Source organism: Centroberyx affinis, unplaced genomic scaffold, assembly GCF_046629955.1.
Source record: "Centroberyx affinis isolate AG114_WGS23_722 - 3 ecotype Tasmania unplaced genomic scaffold, CSIRO-AGI_Caff_v1 ptg004476l_1, whole genome shotgun sequence".
Taxonomy (NCBI): domain Eukaryota; kingdom Metazoa; phylum Chordata; class Actinopteri; order Beryciformes; family Berycidae; genus Centroberyx; species Centroberyx affinis.
Window position 1 is genome coordinate 146,720 of NW_027282135.1, and position 25,061 is coordinate 171,780.

The 25,061-nt window shown below is 43.3% G+C and overlaps 1 protein-coding gene across 1 annotated transcript in view; it reads left to right on the forward strand.

Moving 5' to 3' along the window:
• tox3 (TOX high mobility group box family member 3) overlaps positions 1-24,683 on the forward strand; it is a 43,299-nt gene extending 18,616 nt beyond the window's left edge. Inside the window, exons 2-7 of the mRNA XM_071544156.1 lie at positions 5,667-5,732; positions 14,407-14,658; positions 21,711-21,974; positions 22,965-23,195; positions 23,507-23,587; positions 23,814-24,683. Of these exons, the coding sequence (XP_071400257.1) occupies positions 5,667-5,732; positions 14,407-14,658; positions 21,711-21,974; positions 22,965-23,195; positions 23,507-23,587; positions 23,814-24,683 (1,764 nt within the window). The remainder of the gene's footprint in view (positions 1-5,666; positions 5,733-14,406; positions 14,659-21,710; positions 21,975-22,964; positions 23,196-23,506; positions 23,588-23,813) is intronic.
• Positions 24,684-25,061: the final 378 nt, after the last annotated feature.

Below are 25,061 nucleotides of genomic sequence, written 5' to 3' on the forward strand. Positions count from 1 at the left end.
AACTGTCATCAGCTTGATTCAGATCCCAGATAAGGCCTAGATTTTTCTCTCAGGCCTGTTCCTCCACTCCGCTGTGAAGCTACTCACACTGAGAGGCAGCGAACTTCCCCTCACCGCTACCGTATGTAGTCGTGGACCAGCAGTCCTAATGGCGGAAGACGGTGCTGGGCTGGGGGAGTAATGATTTTAGCTTTAAACTGAATTACCAATCGATTCGGTCTGCAGATCAGAACACAGCTTGCGAGCCGACTGTGTGGACACGCTGTGCTGTGGAGTCGCTTTACAAATTGACTGCTGCACACATAGGGGGAAATATATCTATATATGTCAGCTTGGCACTACATGCATGGGGGCCTGCTGGGTGTGAATAGGCCTTGTGATCACCAGAGAGGCAGCTGCAGTGTGTTTACACTGAATTGGGTTGTAAATGAGCATGTATTTGGTGAGGAGGACCTCAGGAATCAGAAGATAACTTTCCCAGAGGTTTTGTTTACCCAAGCTACAACCGGGCCCGACCGGGACGGCAGGAGAGGAAAGGGTGCTGCTTTCTCGTGTCTCCTCCCCCTTCACTAAATGAAAGGCTCTAACCTGGCATCGTTCCAAGCCTAAAAGGAAATTGCATAAAATAATACAAAGCAAATTACCCTGGGTTTCTCTGGATTGGAGGTTGAGTTTTAACTGTGGTGTTTTTGCTGTCTTTTATAGCGACCACTGGAGAACATATTAGCACAAGTGTCATGTTCCAGAGAACAGAGGCTAGGCTGTGATTACTGAGCTCAAGCTGAACTGTAAAATCGCTTGTCAGCAGTTGATGTGTTTCTGGAAAAGCCTGTGCACTTGATTGAATTAGTTTGGGGGTTTTCTGTGGGGAGGAGGAATGTGTCCAATTTGCTTACCTGCTGACAGACAGCACTGATATTGTGACTTTGTGATGTTACTGTGGAACCAAGGAACAGCCTGCTGAAGCTGTTTTTATCGATGGAATAAATTGATGTTGCCTTTGTAATATTTTACACGTGCAATCTCTGAAATTTCCTCTGCACTGTTACCTCGGGGTATTCTGCTAGATTTATTCATGAGATCTATCTTCTGAATCAAATTGGTTCAAGTGTAGCTAGCAAAATGCAGATGTACAGAATGCACACTCAGATACCTCTTATTTTTTACTAGGTGTTTCTTATGGAAAAATGCTTTATCATCCTGCATCTTTTTCAGTCATTCTTGATCATTTGATGGCTGCTGACCGAGCCGTATTTGATTTTCAGATGAGGAGGTATAGGCTAGTAGTACCGTATATTTTTCCATTTGTATGTGCATAGACATGGCAGCTGTGCTATCAGAGGCTCTTTAGTCGTGTATTCTGTGGATTTGGGTTGTCCAGTTCATGTTTACTGATAGGATCTGTGTGGTTACTCCATCATATTGGGGGTGAGATGGGGTCATGTTGGTGCAATATTGTGTTCGCCCTGAGGTTGAAATAATTTTGTTTGCTATAATAACTGTAAAACACCTTATTTCCCACTGGACATTCTTTCATACAAATATTCCTGGACTGGGATTTAAGGGGTTGAAAAATCTACCATGAAAATTACACTGGTTTCTGTCAGAAGGAATAAAATTAGCACCCAGAATACATGGATATACTGTACTATATTGTACTGTCTATGTTGCATGCTAATGTTTATATTTAAATCCTGATTAATTGTCTGTTGCCAAGAACTGCTTGGTCTAATAAAACTACTGAACTACTCACAAATAAACCCTAAAAATGTAACATTTTGAATTAAGATGTCTGCCCCATATCCACCTTCCCAGCTCTCACTAAGACTTGACGACTATACTGGAAGTATTATAAAGACTAAGACAGAGGAAAACGAGTGGACAAAAATCTGTGCATTTACACAAAAAAATAGAGGAATTCATATTCATCTGTTCAACTTATTCAGTGTGAGGTTGCTTGGTTTTCTGTCTGCCTGTGATCATTCAGACAGTGGAGACTTTTCACGTTAGGATCAGGATCCATGTAAGCTCTTAATTCTCTTCTGTTAAACAGTTATTGAAGAAATGTGCTGGTGGTGCAGAAGGAGGAATAAAAACACTGGATGCCCAGTGTTTGCTCTGCCGTGTAGCCATGTCTGGCTCTCAGTGCTACTCATATTACAGAGCACCTTTAGCCATGAATTCACTCTGTTAATAAAAGCCTCCTATCCCACAGCTATTTTAAAGCGCCCTTTTCTACTGCTTGTTCCCTTCTGCCAGAGCCCTCTAGCAGAAAAGGCAAAGGAGGGGGAGACGTAGATGACTGGTTTTTGGAAACATGTAGAACTTAGATGTGCTGAGCTCTTGAATGTGTAGTCACAGCGCTGCCTGGGCTGTTGCTACTGTGCTGCAATAGACATTTTCATTCAGTCCCTCGGTTAGGTACAGAATTAAAACAGCTAAATTTGCCAGGTAAACTGAATGCACGGGAATTTGTTTTTGCGACATTGATGCACAGGCATATTGACAACTTGCAGAGGTTCAGCTTACATACTGACACACATGGCACAAGGACAACAGGACCTCACCCAAAGTGTAAAGTGACAGTACAAGACATACTGCAGACAGCAGACTATACATGTCACACTGCAAATATACATTCAGCATTCAGAACCCCTTCTGGATACTGTCTCAGGGACATGTGTCTTGCCACAATCAACTGATTCCATTCTCCATCTTTCCATTCATGTCAAGTGTCCGTCCCCAAAATGCTTTTCCAGTGTTTTTTGGCCCCTCACAAGGATTTGCTGCAGCACTTGTCCAGCTCGTCACATCATTTTAATTACAGAGCGTTCATTGTCTGTGGTGACCCATTTTAGTGCGGGCCCTCACCGTCAGCTGCGTGGTCCCTCCAATCACACTTAATTTCATCTGGCGTTTGACTCAATCGGCACGGCCGTGAACATGAGCATTTGAACGCCTTCCCCCCGAAATGAATTGGGAATAACAATAACAAGATCCACTCCCTACTCCGGTTGTCCGCAGAGGCCCCTGGCCCAGCCTGTACCGTGACACGGTGCAGCTTTTAATGGTCAAGATTGATACCGGTGGCTGGGGACGTTTCTTGGGATGTTAGTCACAGTTCTCTGAGGAGAGTTGGAACTGCTCTTAAAGGGCCCAGGAAACACCATGAAACATGGCTCACAGAGACGGAGCCCAGAGAGTTTCACACCACCAATTAGCACTTGGACTTTACTTGATTGTGTTTTCTCTAATGAAGCTAATGTGATTCAGATCAATGTCTGTGGTTACAGTATTTAATACAGTTTAATTCCATTGCACCTTTTGGCGTTGTGTTTGTTTTAATGACACGTCGCTCCTTGATTCGTACATACTTAACGTGGCTCATCATGTTTTGGGAAGAGTAACCAGAGAGGTGTAATGGGCAGGCAATTGAGTTAAAAATTTGTGAATACTGATGACACTAAGAAATTAGTACGGAGCCTAAGACGGACCCACTCCACTCTGCCAATCTCCTTCGTCAGCTTGTTTCTGCAACAGGCTGAATCCATATTAAAAGCAGCATAAAGTGTTCAGATCCGAATATATTCCCCTGGGCCTTCCCAGAATTCTCAGGGAGCTCTTTACAACGAAGCGCTATTGTTTGCTCGCCCCTTAAAGTCTTATTCACATCCAGAGAGACACAGGGATGGAGGAAACAGAGACAGCACTGCACGAAGCCCTATCTCTGCCCACAATCAGCACAATGTTCCTAGTGTTTGAATAGAGAGGGATATCTCTGAGACTTCAATTTGTTATCTAAAAGAAGAAGGGGGACAGGGTAACACTTCCCAGATAAGCCCAGCATGAGGTTAATTACCAGCCGAGTGGCTGACGTAACCCAGCCATGTCAGGTCTCAAAGTTACACACAGCTGGGAAGTGAGGGAGTGCTACTTATTGACAGATGTTTCACAATTGAGGTGTGTGTGTATGCATGAGTGTGTGTGTGTGTGTGTGTGTGTGTGTGTGTGTGTGTGTGTGTGTGTGTGCGCGCGCGTTCATGTGTGCGCATGTCTGTGCATGCACTTGTGCAATCTTGTAGACCCCAGAGCTCAACTCAGATATAGTTTAGTGGGGCAGCTCCAGGTAAGATTGCACTGGAGGACTAGAGAGCCCAAACCACCTGCTTCAGCAACTGCTAGCAGAGCTTGTGGCTCCCTTCTCATTGGTGCGTAACGCTGTTAACATTGCTGCTGATTCTCCACTCTCTCTCCAGGGCATAGACTAATTAATGGATACCATTCGCAGTTGATTAGCAGCAGTTCTTTCGGTAATTACATTTACATACTAACCACTCAGAAGAAAAGGAGAAGAAGAAAAAAAACAAAGGACTGGAAAATATATTAATGCACTTCTCAGTTCTCTCTGATCTTAATTTGTTTCCACTATTGTTTGGCCTCTGCTAAGATAAGAAACCATTTTTTTCTCCTCTCCATCTATTGGAGTTGTTCGTCATTCATAATGTTTAAAGAGAGTGACTTTGTAATAAACACACAAAAGAGATTACTCCGGTGCTTTGTTGAAAATAAGGGAGAATGTTCTCAGTGGAACTTCATGAAGACGCAACTCGCTGTGATTCTTTCTCCTTCAAGCCGTGTAGGCAGGGTTTGCACTCCTCACTCACAGAGAGGTGCATTGTGCTCCAGGGCCCAGCTGCTAGCCCATAATTCTTCATTCTATGTCCCATTGTTCCTACCTGTCAGCACGCTTGTGTCTCAGAAGAAAGGAAGTGGCTGCCATTTTGCCAGCAGGCTATGTGTGGGTTGAAGGGGGGGGGGGTGAAAACACTATGTTATTTCTTACCAAAGTGCAGGGTTTTAATAGCTCGCCTACAGTTTAAACCCCCTAGCTGTAATTGCAGTGTGGCGCCCTCTGTCGCAACACAATTTCCCCACCACTGGCTTTGTTTACGTAGACATTATTCCAATTTTTTGCACTCTGATATTTGTCTGTCCCTTTAATAAAAGGACAGCTGAAGATTCATTTTATGTGTTTGAGGCTGTAAAAGGTTTGTTTACATTTGTAACCGCTTGAGTCAAATACAGTTTTATTGCAAGTTGCAATGGGATGAGAACAATCCAAAACATTATTTTATCTTCGAGTCAAATTCTTTGTGAGCATAGGTAAATAAACATAAAATGAAGTTGGTCAAATAAATTGTTGATTGTATCTGTAACCCACCTCTCATGAACCAAGACACATCTACACCACCCGTGTTAAAGAAATGCTCTCCACTTCCCTTTTTCCCCTCAGCAACACTCGTCCCCCATAGGTTATTTGAAGTTAATAACCTGCCACTGCATCTTGATACTTGGCTTTGTGATGCAAACGTATCCTTAATTGCCATCCCATAAGAGCTGAATAGCCAGGCCAGATTCTCATTACCTTGGTTTGAATTGGCTTGGGCCTCTCACAGGCCTCTCTTCATGTCACAATAATAGCAAAGTGGCAGAATTCACCCACGCAAGGAGAGTGAGGGGTTAACTCAATGTGTAAACATTCAAAGCCAAGTGTGACATGCCATTTGAATGATAGGCGTCCGTTTTTTTGAGGGGAGAGCCTGTTGTACACCGGATGTTATCTTGACACCATAAGGTTGATTGTGTTTTCTTGTCTTCATTTGCAGTTCCAGAACAACAACAACTACATGAATATGGCGGAGGCCAACGGTGCCCTACTTGCTGCTGGTGATGTGAGTATACATCCTTTTCCATATTCCAATTCCCATTTGATCATGGGAAAGGCAACTGTTAAAGACGTACTACCCAATACAAATGCAGCCAATTAAAGTGATAAAGTACAGTGGAGCAGATGTTGCAGAATGTGCCAGACAAGTTTCGTACTTGTTTCTTAGAAAGGCAATAAAGCCTGATGCATTATCAGTCAGTAGACTGCATGCAAATGCATCATACCTTGGGCATTTTAAATGACTACAGCAAGTTGCTTAACAAGCTTAACAAGCTGCTACTGCGTAAGACTTTTTCACAGATGTATATAAATGATATTGCTTTTTCCTAATATAATAATCTATATATTACATCTATATATTAATTTGTGCTCCTGATACGGGAGCAACTATTTAAGGCAATGTAGATGGGCAAATTTGCCAACAGTGACAACTAATAGTATAAACATTACCCATATGTCTTAAAGCCCTCCATGTTATCCACGATGATTTATTCCAATTTGCAAGTCTCTATGCCACAGGCAATATTGCTCATCTTCATTGCCTCAAAATGTTGCCTGCTTGTCATTACCCTAAGACTCTGAAGCATACAGAGAGATCAGCTATGCTCACCCTAAAGCCTTGTCATAGTAACAATGGGTATTCTGAGAGCCATGTGATGTGACTGTCTTGACAGCACTCGGTAAGCTTAAGTGACATCCCGGAAAGTTGAGGATGTAAACACCTGTTTTCTCCCTCTTTTCAAAGACATAATCAAGGAGCCCAAGGAGATTCCGCAGTTCTGTCACTCACACATCCACTCTCTTTGCTGGCACTTATGAAACCTGAAATGTCACTAACCGTCTTAGGCTGTAGAGCTGCCTGAATAATTCTACGTGTTACTGTAAATCACATTTAAAGAAAGAAGGGAATAGTTCTGAACTGCCTCTCTGAGCTATAGTAGCCTTAACAGTGTGCTAAATATACCCGTTTTACTCCCCCTCCGCCCTCTCCACTGCCCTGTCATTAGAGACAAGTGCACCAAAAATACCCATCATCCTCTGTGGTTCAAACGGGCCAATCTCATCCAGTTTAGCAGGGGAGATTGATCCGGCTTCAAAACCCACAGCAAAGCATCATTACACAGCTCCCAAAGAGTTAGATAGATGCCATTGTTAGCGCCTCGCATTTTTCACTATTCAGGGAAAAGAGTTATTGTTTCCATTCTCATTAGCTCGGCAGTGGGGATGCTGCCGTGGCATTTAAGCACAGGCGGTTACAGCAGGAGTGTTTGGAGTGTGTGACCTCATGTTCATAAAGTGACCGCTCCACAAAGCCGGAGAGTACTACGGGAGAAGTTTAATTTTCCCCCACATTTGCTCTGAGTGGGTGCATCCTCTGTGTCCGTGGGCCGCGGAGGCCCACTGCAGCGGGGGCCACGCCGGCACAAGCTGTTTGGAGAGCGTTCAGCCCCCAGCTGTGAGGGCCCAGTGTGGCAGCCAGGGTGGGGGGATGGGCCGGGGGGACCACTTGATAAAACAGCTCAGCTCATTTGCATTTTATCAAAAGGAACAACTGTTTCCAGTGTTAGGGCACAGATGGCATTGTGCTTAGAAAGAGAGGGAGAGAGAGAGAGAGAGAGGGAGAGAGAGAAAGAGAAAGAGAGAAAAGCACACAAAGTCTTAAGTGCACAGCATAGATTTTTTTTTCTTTGCAAATGATGGACTGTACAAAGTATTGTTTCTTGCAACCTGAGCTGAAGAAAGATTAAAGTGACTTTCCACTTTGAATTCTGAAGTTTCACACCAAAATGAGTTTTCTCTCCACTGTAACGCTATATTAATCTACTTAATGTGTCAGCCTTGGGCTCGGTACAGTGGAGGGGAAACCTCCTGTACGAGCGTCAGCCAAAACGGATCTGGGCTCTGTGATGAACGGCTAACTTTGACAGTAGGCTAAATTTATGCAGCCGCATTCACCTACAGATTGTTTTCAACTCAAACCAGAGGGTAATTGTTTAAAAAAAGATGCAGCCCTCCTATAGTACTGCGCAACAATCCAGTCCTGCACACAGGCATGTTATAAAGAACCACTGCATGTCTCCCTCTCCCCTGCCTTCCTCCTTAACTTGCACCTGATCCTGTCTTGTAAGGGAAAAAAACACTTTCTGTCTGGCTCACATCACTTTACCTAGCTTTTCTCTATTAAATATTCTAAGGACAGAAACATTTGTTATATCTGTTGTTGTCTGGGCTTTGACCCTTGTACTCAAAGTAATTGGCTGCTCATAATGGTGATATAGACATTTAACCTTTATACTCATGTAACCTCATTCTTTTGCTGCACAGGCAAATGCTTCCATTTTAAATACAAAATCACCTCCATCCAGGCACTATTGGTTTACACAACCCATGTCATCCAAATTTCCGATGCATTGTGCAAGAGACAAAATGCTTCTACATCAGAGCAGCAGACCTGTATTTGCTGTTTAGATGACTGGGCGTATCATTTACCTTATGCACTTAGAGGATGAGATAAGATGACCTTGGTGTGCTTGGTAAAGCATACATCCTAGCAGGGAAAGCTTGACTGCTTCCCTCAGGGAAAGGGATACTGTACACTGAGATTGAGTTCCACTCAGAAGTATCACTTTACCTTCTCAATCAAATTAGAGAGGTGTAATGAACTATAAATATGTAGAAATGGACTACAAATGATCCAAATTTGAAATAATGTTGATTGGGGGTGCCATGGTTGATGTTGTCATTTGAGTAGCTGTGCACTCTGCCTGTCTAGATATTGGAAACTGGAGCCTCAATCCTGGCTCTATTGATTCTGAGGCCTATTATATGCAGTAATTGCATGGTGCTGCCTTTAACAAGTCTTGGTTATTGCATCTGTGAATTGGATTACAAAGTTTATTGAAAGACTGGAGATATTGCCTGAAAAGCTTTTTCTTGCTCTTGTCTCCTTATATTGGAGGAGCACCATGGTGGTACAGCGATATGAAACTTGAACCATGGGATCATTCGCTCATACACATCATGAATGTCTCTTCTTCATCTGCTAGTCACGTTCTTGTATGTTTCCATTGGTATAATCCTTGCATTTAATATTTCGAGTTAAAACAATACACATTAAGTGATATGTATCGTTCACTGTCTGTCATATGTCTTTGCGCAGTCCCTTTGCACTATATGTGAAGTCCTGTTGTCCTTCTATATCAGTATATCAACATTTTGTTACGGTGTAAGTTGTCAGTATGTCACTGCACCAATACCACCAAGACACATTCACTGTACTTTCCATAGTATTGTACAGAATGAAATGATTCTGATTCTCTTAAACCTAATGGCCTTTTTGTTAGGTCCAAACTGCAGTCCATGGGTGTTATGGATGGGTAGGTAGGTAGGTAGGTAGGTAGGTAGGTAGGTACTTTATTAATCCCTGGGGGGAAATTTCTTTGTTACAGCAGCAATAGCAATACACAGAATAGAATCGCATAACAAAAAAGATTATAATTAAAAAATAAGGGTAGAGATAAGAATAATGATACAAATAAAAATAAACAATAAGTTCTACAAATATACAGATGAGGAAAAATATGCACATACATATATATATATATATAGATATATATATATATATCTATATATATATATAGATATATATACACAATATATACATGTGGAAATATACAAATGTTACTTAAGAGCTAGGTGTGCAAAGGAGCAAAAGTTGAGATGCGTAGTGTGTGTCTGTCTGGAGAGGGGGGTTGTTGTTGATGGTTAATCCAGGGATGAGTTATAGAGTCTCATGGCGGTGGGCAAGAAGAACCTCCTGTGCCGCTCCGTGGTACACCGAGGCAGAATGAGTCTGTTGCTGAACGCGCTCCTCTGCCTGGTCAGTGTGTCATGAAGTGGATGAGAGGCGTTGTCCATGATGGCCAGCAGTTTGTCCAACATTCTCCTCTCAGCCACCGCACTCACTGGGTCCAGGCTGGCCCCCAGGACAGACCCCACCTTCCTCAGCAGTCTGTCTATCCTGTTGGTGTCTACAGCTTTTATGCTGCTACCCCAGCACACCACTGCAAAGAAAAGGGCACTTGCCACCACCGACTGATAGAACATGTTTAGCATGGTTCTACATATGTCAAAGGACCTGAGTCTCCTCAGGAAGTGGAGTCGGCTCTGGCCCTTCTTGTATATGGCCTCGGTGTTCCCACTCCAGTCCAGCTTGCTGTCCAGGTGCACTCCTAGGTATCTGTGGGGTGGGGTTTACTGCACAGGGCAACAAACTAGTTTACACAAGTCATTATAGTGTCATTAGTGGATAAACACCACCCGTGTGGTTCTCCAAGTAGATTATAACAACTGCTAAGAATAATTTGTAAATGTAGCTTGACCCAGGTCTACCTCCTCCATTAGGCACTGAGGCTTGGAGATTCCCCATACATCTGCTCAGGATGCTCATGCTGGATAGATCAAGCCTCTCTGTTATAAGCCCTGCTCTGCCCTCATGCCACTGGACCCTGTGGCTGCCAATGGAAAGACATGCACACTCACACAATATCGACACACACATATGCTCTCTCTCCCTGTCTCTCTCTCTCCCTTGCCCCCCCTCTACATGTACATGCCCGCACATCCCGAGCCAGCATCTGGCTTGGCACTTGGCTCTGCTGAGCCTTTCAGAACAATTTAAATGGATAATCAGGCTGCTGATGCGAAGAAAGTGGATTGTGCATCTCTTAATCTCAGATCAGAGCCCCCTAAGCTGCTCCCGGTGCAGAATTAGACTGGCTTTATGTGAAGTGACACCAGACAGTGTGCAACACTGTAACACTCTGTGGGTTCCAGTAGACTCTCTGAGTCTGGCACCTCTCCCCCAGGGAGAGGGCCTTCCTTCACTGACAGCTGACACCTTCCATAGCCCCAGATGAGAAACAAACTCCATGTCTCCATTATCAGCTCCGCTTGTGCAGATGTTAATTTGGATCATCATTAACAAAGGGAGGTGATGCGCACAAACACAGTCTTTGATACTGATCTTGGGCCTCCTCCCCTCCCCCTCTCAGTCATTTTCTCCTTGTATCCTCCACCTCCATTCTCTTTAGCAGAAACTAAACGCTAGCATTCCTCCCCTCCAAGTACATGTCTGTGTTTATCTTAAAGGTCACGGTCATGTTTGTGCTGATTTCCTTTTAAAAATGGAGCTCACCTCAGCTCACCTTCCTCCTTGAAGGTTGTCTCAAATCTCTTGGTTGGCTCTGTAATTCAGGCCACAATGCACCAGCCTATAGGATCCTTTGGCCTATATACTTCTGCCCTGATTTAACTTACACAATGTAATACCACAAGAAACCTACTTACATCAGCAAATAGTATCCATATGAGAGTAAGAGCAATAAAAGTGGAAGTGATAGATTTCCCTCCCCAAAACCATACTTTTCGAGGGTTTTTGTGGTTAAATCTGGCTAAACGAATACAGCCTTTGCGCCCCATCTTTCTTCTCTACATCAGGGTTGTAGTCAAGATGATCCTACTTGACAACAGGGCAAGACCAAGACAGGGGCGAGTCTTTTCTGAGACAGAGATTGGAATAGTGCACCAATGTTTTAAAATTGCTACATTATATACTAAAAATATGAAGATATACTTGGTCTGAGATGAGACTTAGACCACAAGTTTTAGGTCTCAAGGCTTGTCTGGAAATTGATCATACAGCTGTAGCTACAGGGGGAAGTAAAAAAGGCGAACGAAGCCTGTGATGATGGAGAATCTGTGTGTTACTGGAACCCCTTGCCAATGACTCATGACACTTTTGTTTTATTTATTTTATGAACACTTTGTATTTTGATTCACATGCTGCTGAACAGGCATAAATGTGAACTAAGTTCCCGAGGTTTCCTAGTGGACTGGAGCATAATATGACAGTAGAGGACTCATAGTAAATGGTTTCTACTGAAGCTGCGTGTGATTTATTCTGCTCTCTATGAGCCAGAGGCCAGCGCTGTGATGAATATGACCTTAGCTCCTTCAGAAAGGAGAACTGATTCAATAGCTGTGAAACAAGCATTGAAAAGTGAAACAGTGGTCGGGAACAGGAAGAGAGAAAGAAAGGGGGAATGAGAACTCTATTAGCTGCCTCTGCCACTGGAATTCATCAGTGCTTGTCAAGACAGCTGCCCTGAGTAGGCAATGAATTAGTTTCAAGTGTCTGTGTGCTAAAGCAAGCAAGGGGAACATTAATACTCCCTAATCAAGGGCTGTGTTGGCATATTCCCTCCGCTGTCTCCCTTCTGTTATTCCATCCCCTTCTGGAGACAGAGAGACAGAGTGGAGCAAGGCGGAAAAGACAAGGCTGGTTAGCTCTGACGGTGAGTGTAGTTAGCTCTGTTGGTAGAACATGTGACTCTTAATATCAGGTTTGTAGGTTCGAATCCCATGTTTGGAGTACAGGTTGTGGTCTTGTGGAGCTCAAAGGGGTTTTAATCATACTATCCCCACTGGCAGGGTAAGGGGTTTGGTTCCCACTGGGGCCATCCATACTAAAATCGTGTGCGCCCATGGTACTGTAAGATCTACATGTCACTAAAAGGCTGTTATGTTATTGTGTTAAAGAGTGAGAGGACAAAGAGCAGGAGAGGTACAAGCTGGTTGATTTGTCGAGGAACCATGCATTAAAACCCTCCTTCCACAACCTCATCAGTCCATTCAGATTCATCAGCTCCTTTGAAAAGGATTTGTCTCAAAAAGCGATGTGTGATTATCTCCAAGACTCAAAATCCCATACCAAATGAAATTCAGGTGTGTGAAAAGGTGAATCAAGGTAGGGAGGACCCAACTGCAGTTGGTAGAAATGCATTGTTACTCCCATTTTACCCTGCAAACCGATAATTTACATGCCAGACCTATTTGAAAAATTTAAAATGGTTGATGAGGTCACTGGAGGCAGAGCTTCAGCAGTGCTAAAACGGTGACCCAAGGACAAGAAAGATGCGTTTGAAATCAATTTAAAGCACTTAAAGGATAACACTGGTGCAATTTTAGTTTTTTCCTGTTGTCATTATTGTCCATGAAAAGTCTAAACCCTCCAATATATTTGCCACAGTCAGAAGCTACTACTGTCTGTTCTGCTGCAGGTTTGCAATAGATCTCCCAGAAGTCATAGAGTCACATTTTTTTTTTAAATCCATTAAAAACAGCTAGCAGAGACCTACTGCTGCACTGACTAATGTAATCCATCATGTTGAACACGTGTATTGTATTTTTTCCTAACATTACTTTATAGGGCCACAGTGATTGCAGTTGCAATCGCATCAAAAATATTTCCATTCTGCCAGAATTAAATGTGAAGAGATCATTGCACGTATTTGGCTCCCACTGTGCCTTAAGTTTCATTTTGCCTCTTCACTGCCATCAGAAGTATGTACAGTGTGCCGTAATGGAAATGGAATGTTAGGAAAAAGTGCAATACAAGTGTTGTTCAACATGATGTGTTACGTCAGTCAGTATAGCTGTATGCCTCTGCAAGCTGTTTTTAATGCATTTTTGAAAAAAATAGGACCTTATGACTTCTGGGAGGTCGGGCAAACCTGCAGCAGAACAGATAGTAGCAGCTTCTGACTGAGGCAAATACATTGGAGGGTTTAGACTTTTCATGGACAATAATGGCGATAGGAAAAAAACTAAAAACACACCGGTGTTATCCTTTAAGTTATGTGTCCACCAGTAACCTCTCTTCTTTTTCTTTTTCTTTCCAACACAAAGGACACGCTGTTCCACATTCCCAACAGTGCTGGGAGCTTAACATGTTTATAGCGCTCAGGGTGCCAAGCGCTAGAAGTTAAAATATTTCCACTTTTAGCAAAAGAGCCCCATGCTTCGAACAGGATTTTCAGTAGTCGCTTAACAGCACCAACCAAGCCCAGCACTTCCCCAAGCATCTGTTTAGCACTGCTAGCTTAAAAAAAGAGGTTCCGGGTGAACGCAGGACCTTAGATACCATGCTGTTTGGCCCTGTGTTCAGCTACATTTATGTGGAGCTGCAATGTGGTCATTGTGGGTATATGAATATACTGGCCTTTTGGAGAGTAGCTTAACGCAATGTGAAGATGAAGACAAGACCCAAGTAGGTGAACAGTCCCATCTCCAAGAAGGCAAATAAGCAAATTAAGTGTGACCAAAAGCTTTAATTCGAAAGGCAGAAGGATTAGGCTGTTTGATGAGCAGATTTAAGGGTGCAGGCAAGGGGAACAAAAAGAAACACTTCTGGCCAAGCGTAATAATCTTTGAAAATGTTCTTTAAACCCATCTCCCGGTGACGTGTATTTTCTCTGCACTTCAACCCAACATCTTCCATCCCCAAGATTAAGGGCTTTTATCATGTATCCTCTCTCTCCCATGATTGCCGCTTGATATTTTTGCGTTTGACGTCTTCCTTCTGCACTTGCCTTTTTCCTTCTTTGCTCAAAGTGGACTTTAATAGGTTTAGGAAATGTTACATTTCAGTGCACTTATAGACAAGTGTATTACCACTCCACTAAAACACTCCCTCTTTTAAACAAAGTTGTTTGATTTAATCCCTGCAGGCTTCCTGCCTGCATGTTAGATAAGGCCTACCTTGGCGAATGCTTCTTGTCTTCGGTTGTTTTGTGTTACTGGTTTTCACGATTTTTCCCCACTCTGCTTCTTCGTAGACTTTCCACACGCCCAGTTTGGGAGACGAGGAGTTTGAGATTCCTCCCATTACGCCTCCACCTGAGACAGAGTCTGGCCTGGGCTTATCGGAAGTGGACTCACCCTTCCCGGGAATCCCGGAGCCGCCGGCCCACCACCGGGGTCACTTAACCCCCCAGTTCCCCCCGCAGAGCCTGGAGCTGCCCTCCATCACCATCTCACGCAACATGATGGACCAGGAAGGGGTGTCCGTCAACAACGGCCTGCCTGTGGTGAGTAGAACTATGCTTACATGGCACAACCAAATCAAGAAACGAGTCGCTGGAAGAAGGCTTGGGTGATATCCAAAATTTTATGTCACGATACTGTCCTGCCAAAATATCGGTGGTGGGTATATTATGGCGGTGGGTATTTTATTTGTTCCAAATTACATCAAATTTCTAAAATACATTTGATCTTACTATTCAAGCATTGGAGGGAACAATGGCCATTTGGTGCAATTTGCTGATTCTTGCTATTTCCAGGAAAATGGGCTGATTGTGGAAAAGGGAACCCACTTGAAGTAAAACATTTTCTTTTTTTTTTACTATCCTACCACCTACCACTAGTAGACTATAGGTTTGTAAGTTTAAAAGCTTGCACAATTGTGATCCAAGCAACACATTATTTATTTCCATTCTTTTTCCACGACCAGAGACACGTGATGTTCTGATCGTAGTCGACTCTTATCCTTGTTTGTCAATGCGTAAATCCCGCACTAGCATTACTCTGTGTCCTGCTCATAGCTGCAACACCAGTGGTGCTACAGCTAGTTATCATAGCTAGCTCAAACCCCCCAGTAGGACAGAGATGTGGTGTGAACACAGTAAGAGATAGGGCTGATGCTAAATGAACGCTACTGGAGACCCCTGTGAGGACAGTGCAGTGTGAAGTAGTACCACAAGCATTCAGCTCTTAAATGAGCCCTTTTACTGAGCCATAGTGTCACCTTCACAGTTTTTGTATGCCTCCTGTTGTCAATGCATCTGGCACAGCATCTGGCCTTGTTTACAACCCAGGCGGTATATGATCACATTGAGTAAATGTCATGATATTATGTTACTTACTGTGCGGATTTTAAAAAGCACACAGACCATGAATGATCCTCTCTGTAAGGTGAGCAGATGTGAATAGATCACAGGTGTTAGAGTACAAAGCGCATTCAGCCCCAGAAGGACAGTGAAAACGGGACCCAAAAGTGCCACTGTTTCACGGGCTCATATATAATTCATGCTGCTTCCAGAAGCCTTTCTACTGTAAATGCTTCTGTCCAATGTCACATGAGGTCTTCACAAGCCTTTATCTGATGCTCAGAGCCTGAATGTTCTGAATAGGCCACGGCGCTTTGTTTGGAGTTCAGGTTCAGCTTTTTGCGTGCATGGAAAAGCACCGTGTTAGAGAATTAACCTCACAGAAAGCCTTTCTTAGTAAGGACTTGATGAATAGATCCTTGGCTTCATGCTGCTTTCCACTGATATGGATGGTCAAACATGGAACAGTAGACGGAGTAATCACTCTCTTTATGGTGATAATGTTATGTGCTATAGATTTTAAGATTGTTGTCTGGGGGTGGAAAGGCATTTTCAAATGCCACAATCATAGAAGCATTGAGGAGGAAAAATGGAAATGTCACTGGCTGACTAGTTGTCTTACAGACCTATTACAAAAACGGAAGATTCATTTAGGAGAAAAGAAATGAAAGGACAAAGGCATGAGCAGAGAGATGATGATATTGATGCTGAATTTGCTTTGTGAACCACAGAACCCATTACATTGAGGAGAGGTGCCATGATCATTTTAACTGTGTGAATAAATGAAATGTGTTTTAGACCCCCCACTTCCTCCCCAACACATTTGGTGAATCACACTGATATTACAGATATTTATTTACATTCCATATGGGAAGGGGCTATAAAATTTTACAGCTCTTTTTCCTGCTTCCATGCTCCTGGCATGTAAAATAATTGCAGCTTTTAAAATATCTCTGCCGCATACAGTAAGTGAGCCCCAGAAGGCATTTGCCTAAAGAATTTTCATTTCATGGTCAGTTAAGCTTTCTACATCTGGAAGAAACGGAACCTTGACACAATTACATTCCTGACTGTTCTCACGACTTGCTGGAGGATTAGATTTGATTCTCAAACATTATTCCTCTTTAACACCATTTGCATGGCTCATGTCTCTGATTGTGTGGAGACTCTATTAAAAACTGAGGAGAGAATGTGGGTTTCTGCTCCTTGCCTTGTGGCATTGTCGCTGGCACACTGCTCACTCCTTATCAGTCATCGCACATTGTACCGCAGGAAGGCTTACGGTGGCCCTTCATTTTTTTCTGCAAATGGGATTGATCCCCAAAAGTCTAGAGACAATGCCTATAGAAATTCCATTCATCTATGTTTTTATCTGAACAGGGAACACAACTTTTAGATGAGATAAGTAACAGTGCCGCTCTTGATGTATTCTATATTCAGGGACAATGATTTACGATGGCCCTAAGAAGGATGTTTTGTCATTTTGTCAGCACACTGATAATGGAATGACAACCTTATATGCATTATTATATTCTCTGTTATTTGTTATGGCTGCAGGGGCAAACAAATAAACCGTGCAATATTGCAATTACATTTTTCATCAAGCCAACATGCTCACATTTCCCAAACACTTGTCTTAGTTTTCTTCTTCTACAGTAGCTTGCTGGTGGTGAATATTTAGTGTCTGTGAAAGCCTGTCTCTTATCAGAACTTAATGAGAAACCCAACCAGTGAGTATACCTGGGCTATTTTCAAAACCTCCTTCCATGTCATTGCATTGCCAAGTGTTCTGCTAATTCCTCTCCCCTAATGTTCAGCGTATGTCTTGCAAATTGGCCACAGATGTCGGGGTTCTACAAAGAGAAATACATTTTCTCAGCTGCAGAAATGCCTGGCAAGCCCTGAATCTGAAGTCATTATTTATTTAATCTGCTCTCCTAACAAGCTTCTGACTCTCATTTTTGTCTCCCAGCATGTGTCCTCCTGATTTGTGATTGAGTCTCAATAGTGCCAAATAGTACTGGAGTTAGAGCTGCCAGTATTGCTTTATTCACAATTTCTTCTTGATTCTCTCCCCACTGCACAGCAAGGGTCTATGGGTACTATTTCAAAAAACACCTGGTGCCTTCACCATTTTTTAGTTTTTTCTTGACAGATGTAAGCATGTACCGAAATGGGCTCTGTGTCTGCCATGATTGGATTTGAAATCTACAGTAGTCAACTAGTTGTAGTAGATGTTGAAATCAATATTAAGGAGATATCGGCCCTGCTGTCTTATTAAGTTTACCACTATGTGGTGTTGGTGCTGTTTCTGATACAGTTAGCCGTACAGCAGCATACGAATTACAAAGATAATATGGAGCGCATGCATCATTCAACAGCTACATGCAATATGAAACTGAGGCTGAATAAGCCATTTGTAGTTTGTTGTTCGCATGATTCGATACGCCTTGACATTGTGTAGATTGCCAGTGAATATAATACCCTCGGTTTTGACTGGTCAAAAACCACTATATCCTGAATCAAATGGAAAATGTGACCACTGTTGCAGAAAGCATGTTTTTTACACTTCTCTCTTATCTCTCCTTCCAAGCCAAGTAGCACTGACATCAGTTGTACATCAATTTCAGAGAGTGGATTTTTTTTTTGCTCCGTTTCTTTTTTCTTTTCACTTTTTTCTCTTTCGACAGACAGCTATTGTGACATATTGGGTCAGTCAGAAATGAAAGATATTCATGCAGGCATGCAATACTTGTAATGAAGTCTCGGCCTGACCTTCTGCGTGATTGATTCTGTAATTTACTTTTCTCAGGCAGCGCTCAAAATGAAATGATGTCATGTTGAACAAGTTTTAAATACCCATAGTGCATCACGAGAAATGGTTTCAGGGGTATGGGTCAGTGGGTGAACTGGACCGAGGGGAGGGAGCCTACTGGCCTCACGGTCTGGGCAAGGGGTGGAGGAGAAAGGGGGGGTAAGAGAGATTTGTGTTTAAGTGGGGGTTAGAGGTTGGCAAGATAGATAGACTGAGTTTGCACTGCAGAGAGAGAGAGGGAGAGAGAGTGGGGGAGAGAGAGAGGTGTGTTTGACTGAGACAGGGGAGAGGAAAGAAAAACAATTTATCTTCATGCTATTATAGCCTTTAACGGCATTCAAAATTCCATTTTTCTCATTTGGCTTAAGCACAGACTTCAGCAGGTTGCTGAAAATGGAGGAAAAAAAAATAAAATGATGTACCCGTTTAGAAGCCGAGTAAAGGAATATGTGCAGAGCACTGATAAACTATCTTTAATAGGACTGACCTTTCATGCTGGCGAAAGTTACTGGGGGATTCATCCTTATAATTACCATATAGATGATTTTACCCCTCTCCTGCCATGGAACATTTCCAAGAGCTCTGGCGTTGATTGAATGGAAATTGAACTTGTTAACATTCTTTTCAGCCTGTTACAGCTTACATGGTGCCACTGTTCATAAATTCTCCACCTCCCCAAATTCTGATTTCCAATATCTTCAAGAACAGACCCAAGCCTGCTTTCATTGACATCACTGTTGAGATTGTTATCCCTGCACTTGTGAATGAGTAATATTGCATTTTGAGTCCGGCTGCTGTGTTTATTGGCCTGTGTATTGTGGAAAGGTTTTCATCCATTGTCGACCGTGTTTTTTTGGATCTCCTAGTTTTTAGAATGCTTTATGCAGCAGAGTGTTTGCTATGTTCAGTGTTGATGAGGCCAACAATAATCTACCGAAGAAGTTATTTGTTGTTTTTGTTTTTTTTGCCAACATATTGCTGGTAGTATGATGCTGCTGCTTTTGCATTCAAAGGCACACAATGGGGAAAGTTGCAATCTGAATTTCCATCAAAAAGCTTTATTGATTAGATTTCAGCTTGCTAGTGTTTGACACGTGCGCATGCATCCATGTTGACATGCACATACACACACACGCATACACGTACACACAGACGACACACACACACAGGCACAAACCTGACAAAGGAGGGCACATCTGGACACTGTGCACTCGAGATAAGGACTTATTTGCAGATTTACGATGACTATCAAAATATCTAGTTAGATGTCTGCTGTGACTGCCGACAATACTGCAATCAAAATGCAAATGAGATGGCAGAGGGACATAAATAAACATCCTTGTTCTAGATTCATATTCACAATCAAGGCCACTGTTACTTAAGATGATTCCTTTCACTAGTGTGTTATTAGCTGTTATCTTTTCATGTAGGATCACATCCATTTAAAAGCTGTTATTTTACTGACGTAACTGTCATGGCTCTTTTGTATCAGAAAATGAAAAGGAAAATTGCAGCCACTTCAGTTATTGCTATAATATGTGGCAAAAGAATGCATTTAGCAAGATGTTGAGTGTGATGTGATTAAGTGTTGGATATTTAACTGTGGTCATCAGTGCATGTCTTTAAAATGCACAGGACCTAAAGGCCATTTTGAAGAAATCACCATTTTCCAAACAAATGGCAGAATGGGCCATTGCTCTAAGTCAAAATTGCATCATTGGGATTGGGCAGAAGTGTTATTATACAGATGGCCACGACTAATGAGCTCAGTGTGTGCGTCTTTGATGTTCTCAGCGAGCAGAGAGCAAACTGAGAGCCATCGTGTGCTCAGTAATGAAGATGACAATAACACTTGGAACATTTTGGGCCGCAGATATGTAAATCACAGTCATTCGGTCACAGACTTGTTTATTGCGGCTTTTATTCGCGAGAGAATTGAAAGGTTCCATATTTGGAAAATCATAACAATATGTCTTCAAATTCTTCCCCCACCTTTGTCTCACCTTTGCAGAATCCTCCTCGCACATGTAAATATGAAATGCGTTCTCACTTCGTAGATTGCATTTATGATAAGCAGTAGACAAGGCATATGCGAAAGAAATGGATTGTAGATCCAATATGTTTCTGTCTGAAATGGTGTTACAATATTGTTTTTGAAGACAGGCGCTCATAAGGTTCTTTCAATAAAGCCAGGTGCGTGGGTTTATGATGTGTTGATGTTGGGAGAGATTGAGTTTGTGCTGCTGAATACCAGATGGATGTACCTAGGGAGAACAAATCACCTTTTCTGTTGTGTTCACTTCCCCTTCTCTGTTCCATGTCAGCTCTACTGGCTCTCTGATCAGTCTCCCCTCTGGGGAGCTGGCAGTCCTTGTAATTTCATCCTCACCGCAATCAATGCAAACACTTCACCTGCACCTTCTCTAAGACTCTTTCAAGAACCAAATGTTTTACCAGGAAAAACATTGTGAAGCCATTTTGAAGATGTTATTATATTATACCCAGGATGGGAGAAGGGAGGGGACCTGTCCAAGACACTTAAACTTTATCCCCTCAGCCAGTTGATTTATGGAGTTGATTGTATAGAAGTAGTTTTTCCACTCTTTGGCAGTCAAAGTATGATCTATGAAAGCTGCCAACAGATAGAATTTTATCTCATTCCAAACTGTACTGGAGGTATCATTTTTTGCCTCTTTCACAGAAGCAAGTGAAAGTTATAACCTTAAAAAGTCACATTTCACTGAAATGTATAGGGCTTCTTATGCTGCTGGGCACCTCAGTCCAAACTGACTTGTGGATAGTGGTGCATGCATACAAATCTTGACTTGACCAGTCTTTTTATTGTGGCATTTGAAGTTATGTACAAAACTGCGAGGAGCTGAGTTCACTGTTAGTCACTCCACTGATACCCTCCAGGGACTGGGCAGTCAAAAGCTGTGTCACAGATTTCCATACAATAGAGTTTTGAAATGAATCAATTGAGCTGTGTAGCCATCTATTACTGGCTTATAAAGTAGGCTCCTCGGGTGTCAAGATAATTTATCATGGCCGGTAATAGAGACGTTTAAGACCCGGGACATAGTGACATGTGATCTGCCATATAACAATCCGCAGAATCCAATGACCTGATTTCCTCTCTGGTCTAAGGATTCAGCTTCCTAGGCTTCACACATTGGGAAGCAGGGTGGCATAGTGAGTAGGGAGACCATCTTTCAATCGGAGGAGCCGGGTTCAAGCTTGTGTGTCAAAGAGTAACCGCTCTGCTAAAATGTCCTTGAGCAAGACACTCAATCCTTACAACTAGCTTCAAGGATGTTTTTCTGTAGGTGAACCTGTGCAGAGCGAGCAAAAGGAGAATTCCCCTACAGAGATCAGCACATTGTCACTATATTTACCTTATTATGTTTTTCCTCCCTCTTTTGCACCAATGTTTATCCAGAACGTTGGACCAGGTCATCTACGCCAGTACCCGCCCAACCCAGCCATGGTGATGAGGTCCATCATCAGCATGAACAACCCCAATGGGATGATGTCACGGAATCAGCTGACCACCATCAACCAATCCCAACTCAACGCGCAGTTGGGCCTAAACATGACAGGTCCCAACATCACCCATACTTCCCCATCACCGCCTGCCAGCAAGTCTGCCACACCATCTCCCTCCAGCTCCATCAATGAGGACGACCAAGACGATGGCAACAGGGTGAGAAAAGAGTTAGAAATTAATTGGAGATAATGCAATACATGTCATTTGGTCACTTTTATCAGAAGCACTTTATAGTGCCATGAGTGCATGGGCTCTACAGTATAGCTCTACAGTCACAGGCACACAGTGCAGCCGCACAGAGCGTGTCGACTGATTTTTGGTAAATTGGTGGGATTAGAAGGAATACCTTATCAGTAGTTGTGGTAAAGGCTGACGTCATCATGACCAATCAAATCACCTCTTTTCCTTCCCTTTAAAACCAGTGCACTGATGTGCTTGCAGGAGGTGCAGAATCGCCACAAGTGAATATACGGCACCTTAAATAAGCCGCTGAGGACAGATGATGTTAAACTAGCTTGGTAGGAGATAATACATTTGGATAACATGTGTTGCGCTGGTCCTAGGAGAACTGCTGCCCAATATAGGAAATGGTTCAACGATATTAGGCGAAGAGCCAAACAGAAGTTGGCGGTGAACCACAGGGACAGTTTGGCTACAGGAGGGGGGGGTACATCCACCAGCCAGTCCCATATATCAATAGAGAATGCGGCCGCCTCCACAAACTCCACTACATGCAACCATTCACACCACAGCCACATATAGTTAGAATGAAAAATGTTTAAATAGGTGTGAATAGGATCTGTTCATGCGTGCATCATTTGGTAAAGCCACAAAAGTAGCAAAGAACATGACTGCACCATGTGCTGTTGACCTGGTCACAAGCGCAAATCCTGGTAATCCTTGACACAATAATTGCACTGCACTGCTTGATCGAAAAAATTGTGCACCTTCACGAAAATAGAGTTCCATATGTCACGGTCAATGTTGACCAACCGAATGGTGAACGCGCACATTAACAAGAAAATGTATATACTGATCAACTGCATGGTGCGTGTGTACATTCACCTGCTTATGTGAGCAGAAAACGCTATGATAGGCTTCGTTGTCATGTGTTTTGTGTCTGAATGAGATCATGTTTGATTGCAGGTCATTGGAGAAAAGCGACCAGCCCCAATAGATCCCACAAAGAAGCCCAAGACCCCCAAGAAGAAGAAGAAGAAGGATCCCAACGAGCCTCAGAAGCCTGTTTCAGCTTATGCCCTGTTCTTCAGAGACACCCAGGCCGCTATCAAGGGTCAGAATCCCAATGCAACCTTTGGAGAGGTGTCCAAGATTGTGGCCTCCATGTGGGATGGTCTGGGAGAGGAGCAGAAACAGGTACTGGAAGACTTGATCATTCAGACTGATCACATATGTCATCTGAAGTATTGTACAGGAATATTACTAAATTAGATTGTGCATTTTGTATGGTTCAGTAAACATTAAGACATGTTTTACTGCAGCTGTAAAGACAAATAAATATTGTTGATGATTAATATACTCAGGAAACATAATTATATGTGTATGTGTTTGTGTGTGTGTGTATGTGTGTGTGTGTCTATATTTTGCCTCAGGTAATAGGAATTATCTTTATTTAAAGAGCCTTTGTGTGTCACTTGCCATTCACACATAGCTTTTTGTTACCACAGGTTTACAAAAGCAAAACAGAAGCTGCCAAAAAGGAATACTTAAAAGCCCTTGCTGCATACCGCGCTAGCCTGGTTTCCAAGGTGAGAAACTGTTTCTCCTTTTCACCTGACAACTGTGTGAATTTGACAGAAATGAATTAAATTATTCAGAATTCCTTGTATTGTATTATCCACTTCTTGAGAAGTTGTAAAAGGCTTTTTTGTAATGACAAAAATAACTTCAAATTTGAACTCTACAAAGTTATTGCTTTATCGGAAATGGCATTCAGTGGGTTGTGGACTACCTGTTGCTGTTTTGTTCACCCAGGCTGCAGCAGAGTCGGCCGAGGCCCAGACCATCCGCTCAGTGCAACAGACCCTGGCGTCCACCAGCCTGTCCCCGGGCCTGGTGCTGCCGTCGCCCCTCAACCAGCACCCCTCCATGCCCTCCGCTGCCCAGGCCCTCCAACAAGCCCTGCCACGGGCCATCGCCCCGAAACCTCTGCAAATGAGACTGGGGGGCAGTCAGATCGTGACCTCGGTTACAGTGGCCCACCAGAACATGTCCGCCGGCATGCCGCCGCAGCTGCTCAGCCAGATGGGTGCCGGAGGGGCCATGGTAGCGGGAGCCCAGTCCACGGCGGTGTCTCAGATGAGCCCGCCCATGCAACCGGTGCAGCAGCACGCGATTCAACAGCTCCAGCAACAGCAGCAGCAACAGCAGCAGATGCAACAGCACCTTCAGCACCACCAGATGCAGCAGCAGCAGATGCATCACCAGCAGATCCAGCAGCAGATGCAGCATCAGCATTTCCAACACCACCTCCAGCAACAGCTGCAGCAGCACCACATGCAGCAGCAGCAGCAACAGCAGCAACAGCAACAGCAGCAGCAACAGCAGCAAATGCAGCTCCAGCACATGCAGATGCATCAGCTGCATCAGCAGCAAATTCAGCATCTCCAGCAGCAACAGCAGCAGCAACAACAACAACAACAGCAGCAGCAGCAGCAGCAGCAGCAGCAGCAACAGCAGCAGCACCAGTCCCAGTGTTCCCCACCCCAGCACTCCCCTGGTACACCCCATTCAGTGGGGGGCTCCGCATCCCTCGGCAGCCCCCAGCCTGCCCCACAGCAGCAACCCCACCCCTCCCAAATCCAGGCCCACGCCCAGGTCCTGTCCCAGGTCAGCATCTACTGAGCCAAATGGAAATCCTATCTCAAAGAACAGGAATAGAATAAAAGCATCATTCCACGTTGCTTTTCTAAGTTGCACTTAAGAAGTGTGTAAGATTTAGAATGTTATACAAAGAACTTGTCCATTGTTATAGACGGATATGCACACGTGTGTACAGGAGGCAAACATGTTAGCTGGATTTTTGTCTATGAAATAGGCTGAGCTTTGAGAGAAGTCTGTGTGGGCGAGTGCCCAGTGATTGTTTATTTGTTTGTTTGTTGGGTCTTTCAATTGTCGATTTAAAACTGACTCTGGGCACACAATATGTTGAAAGACGTGTGTCTTTCACTGTTTTATTTAACAATAAAGCTTTATTTATGAGGTCAGAGTTGTCAGTTCAGC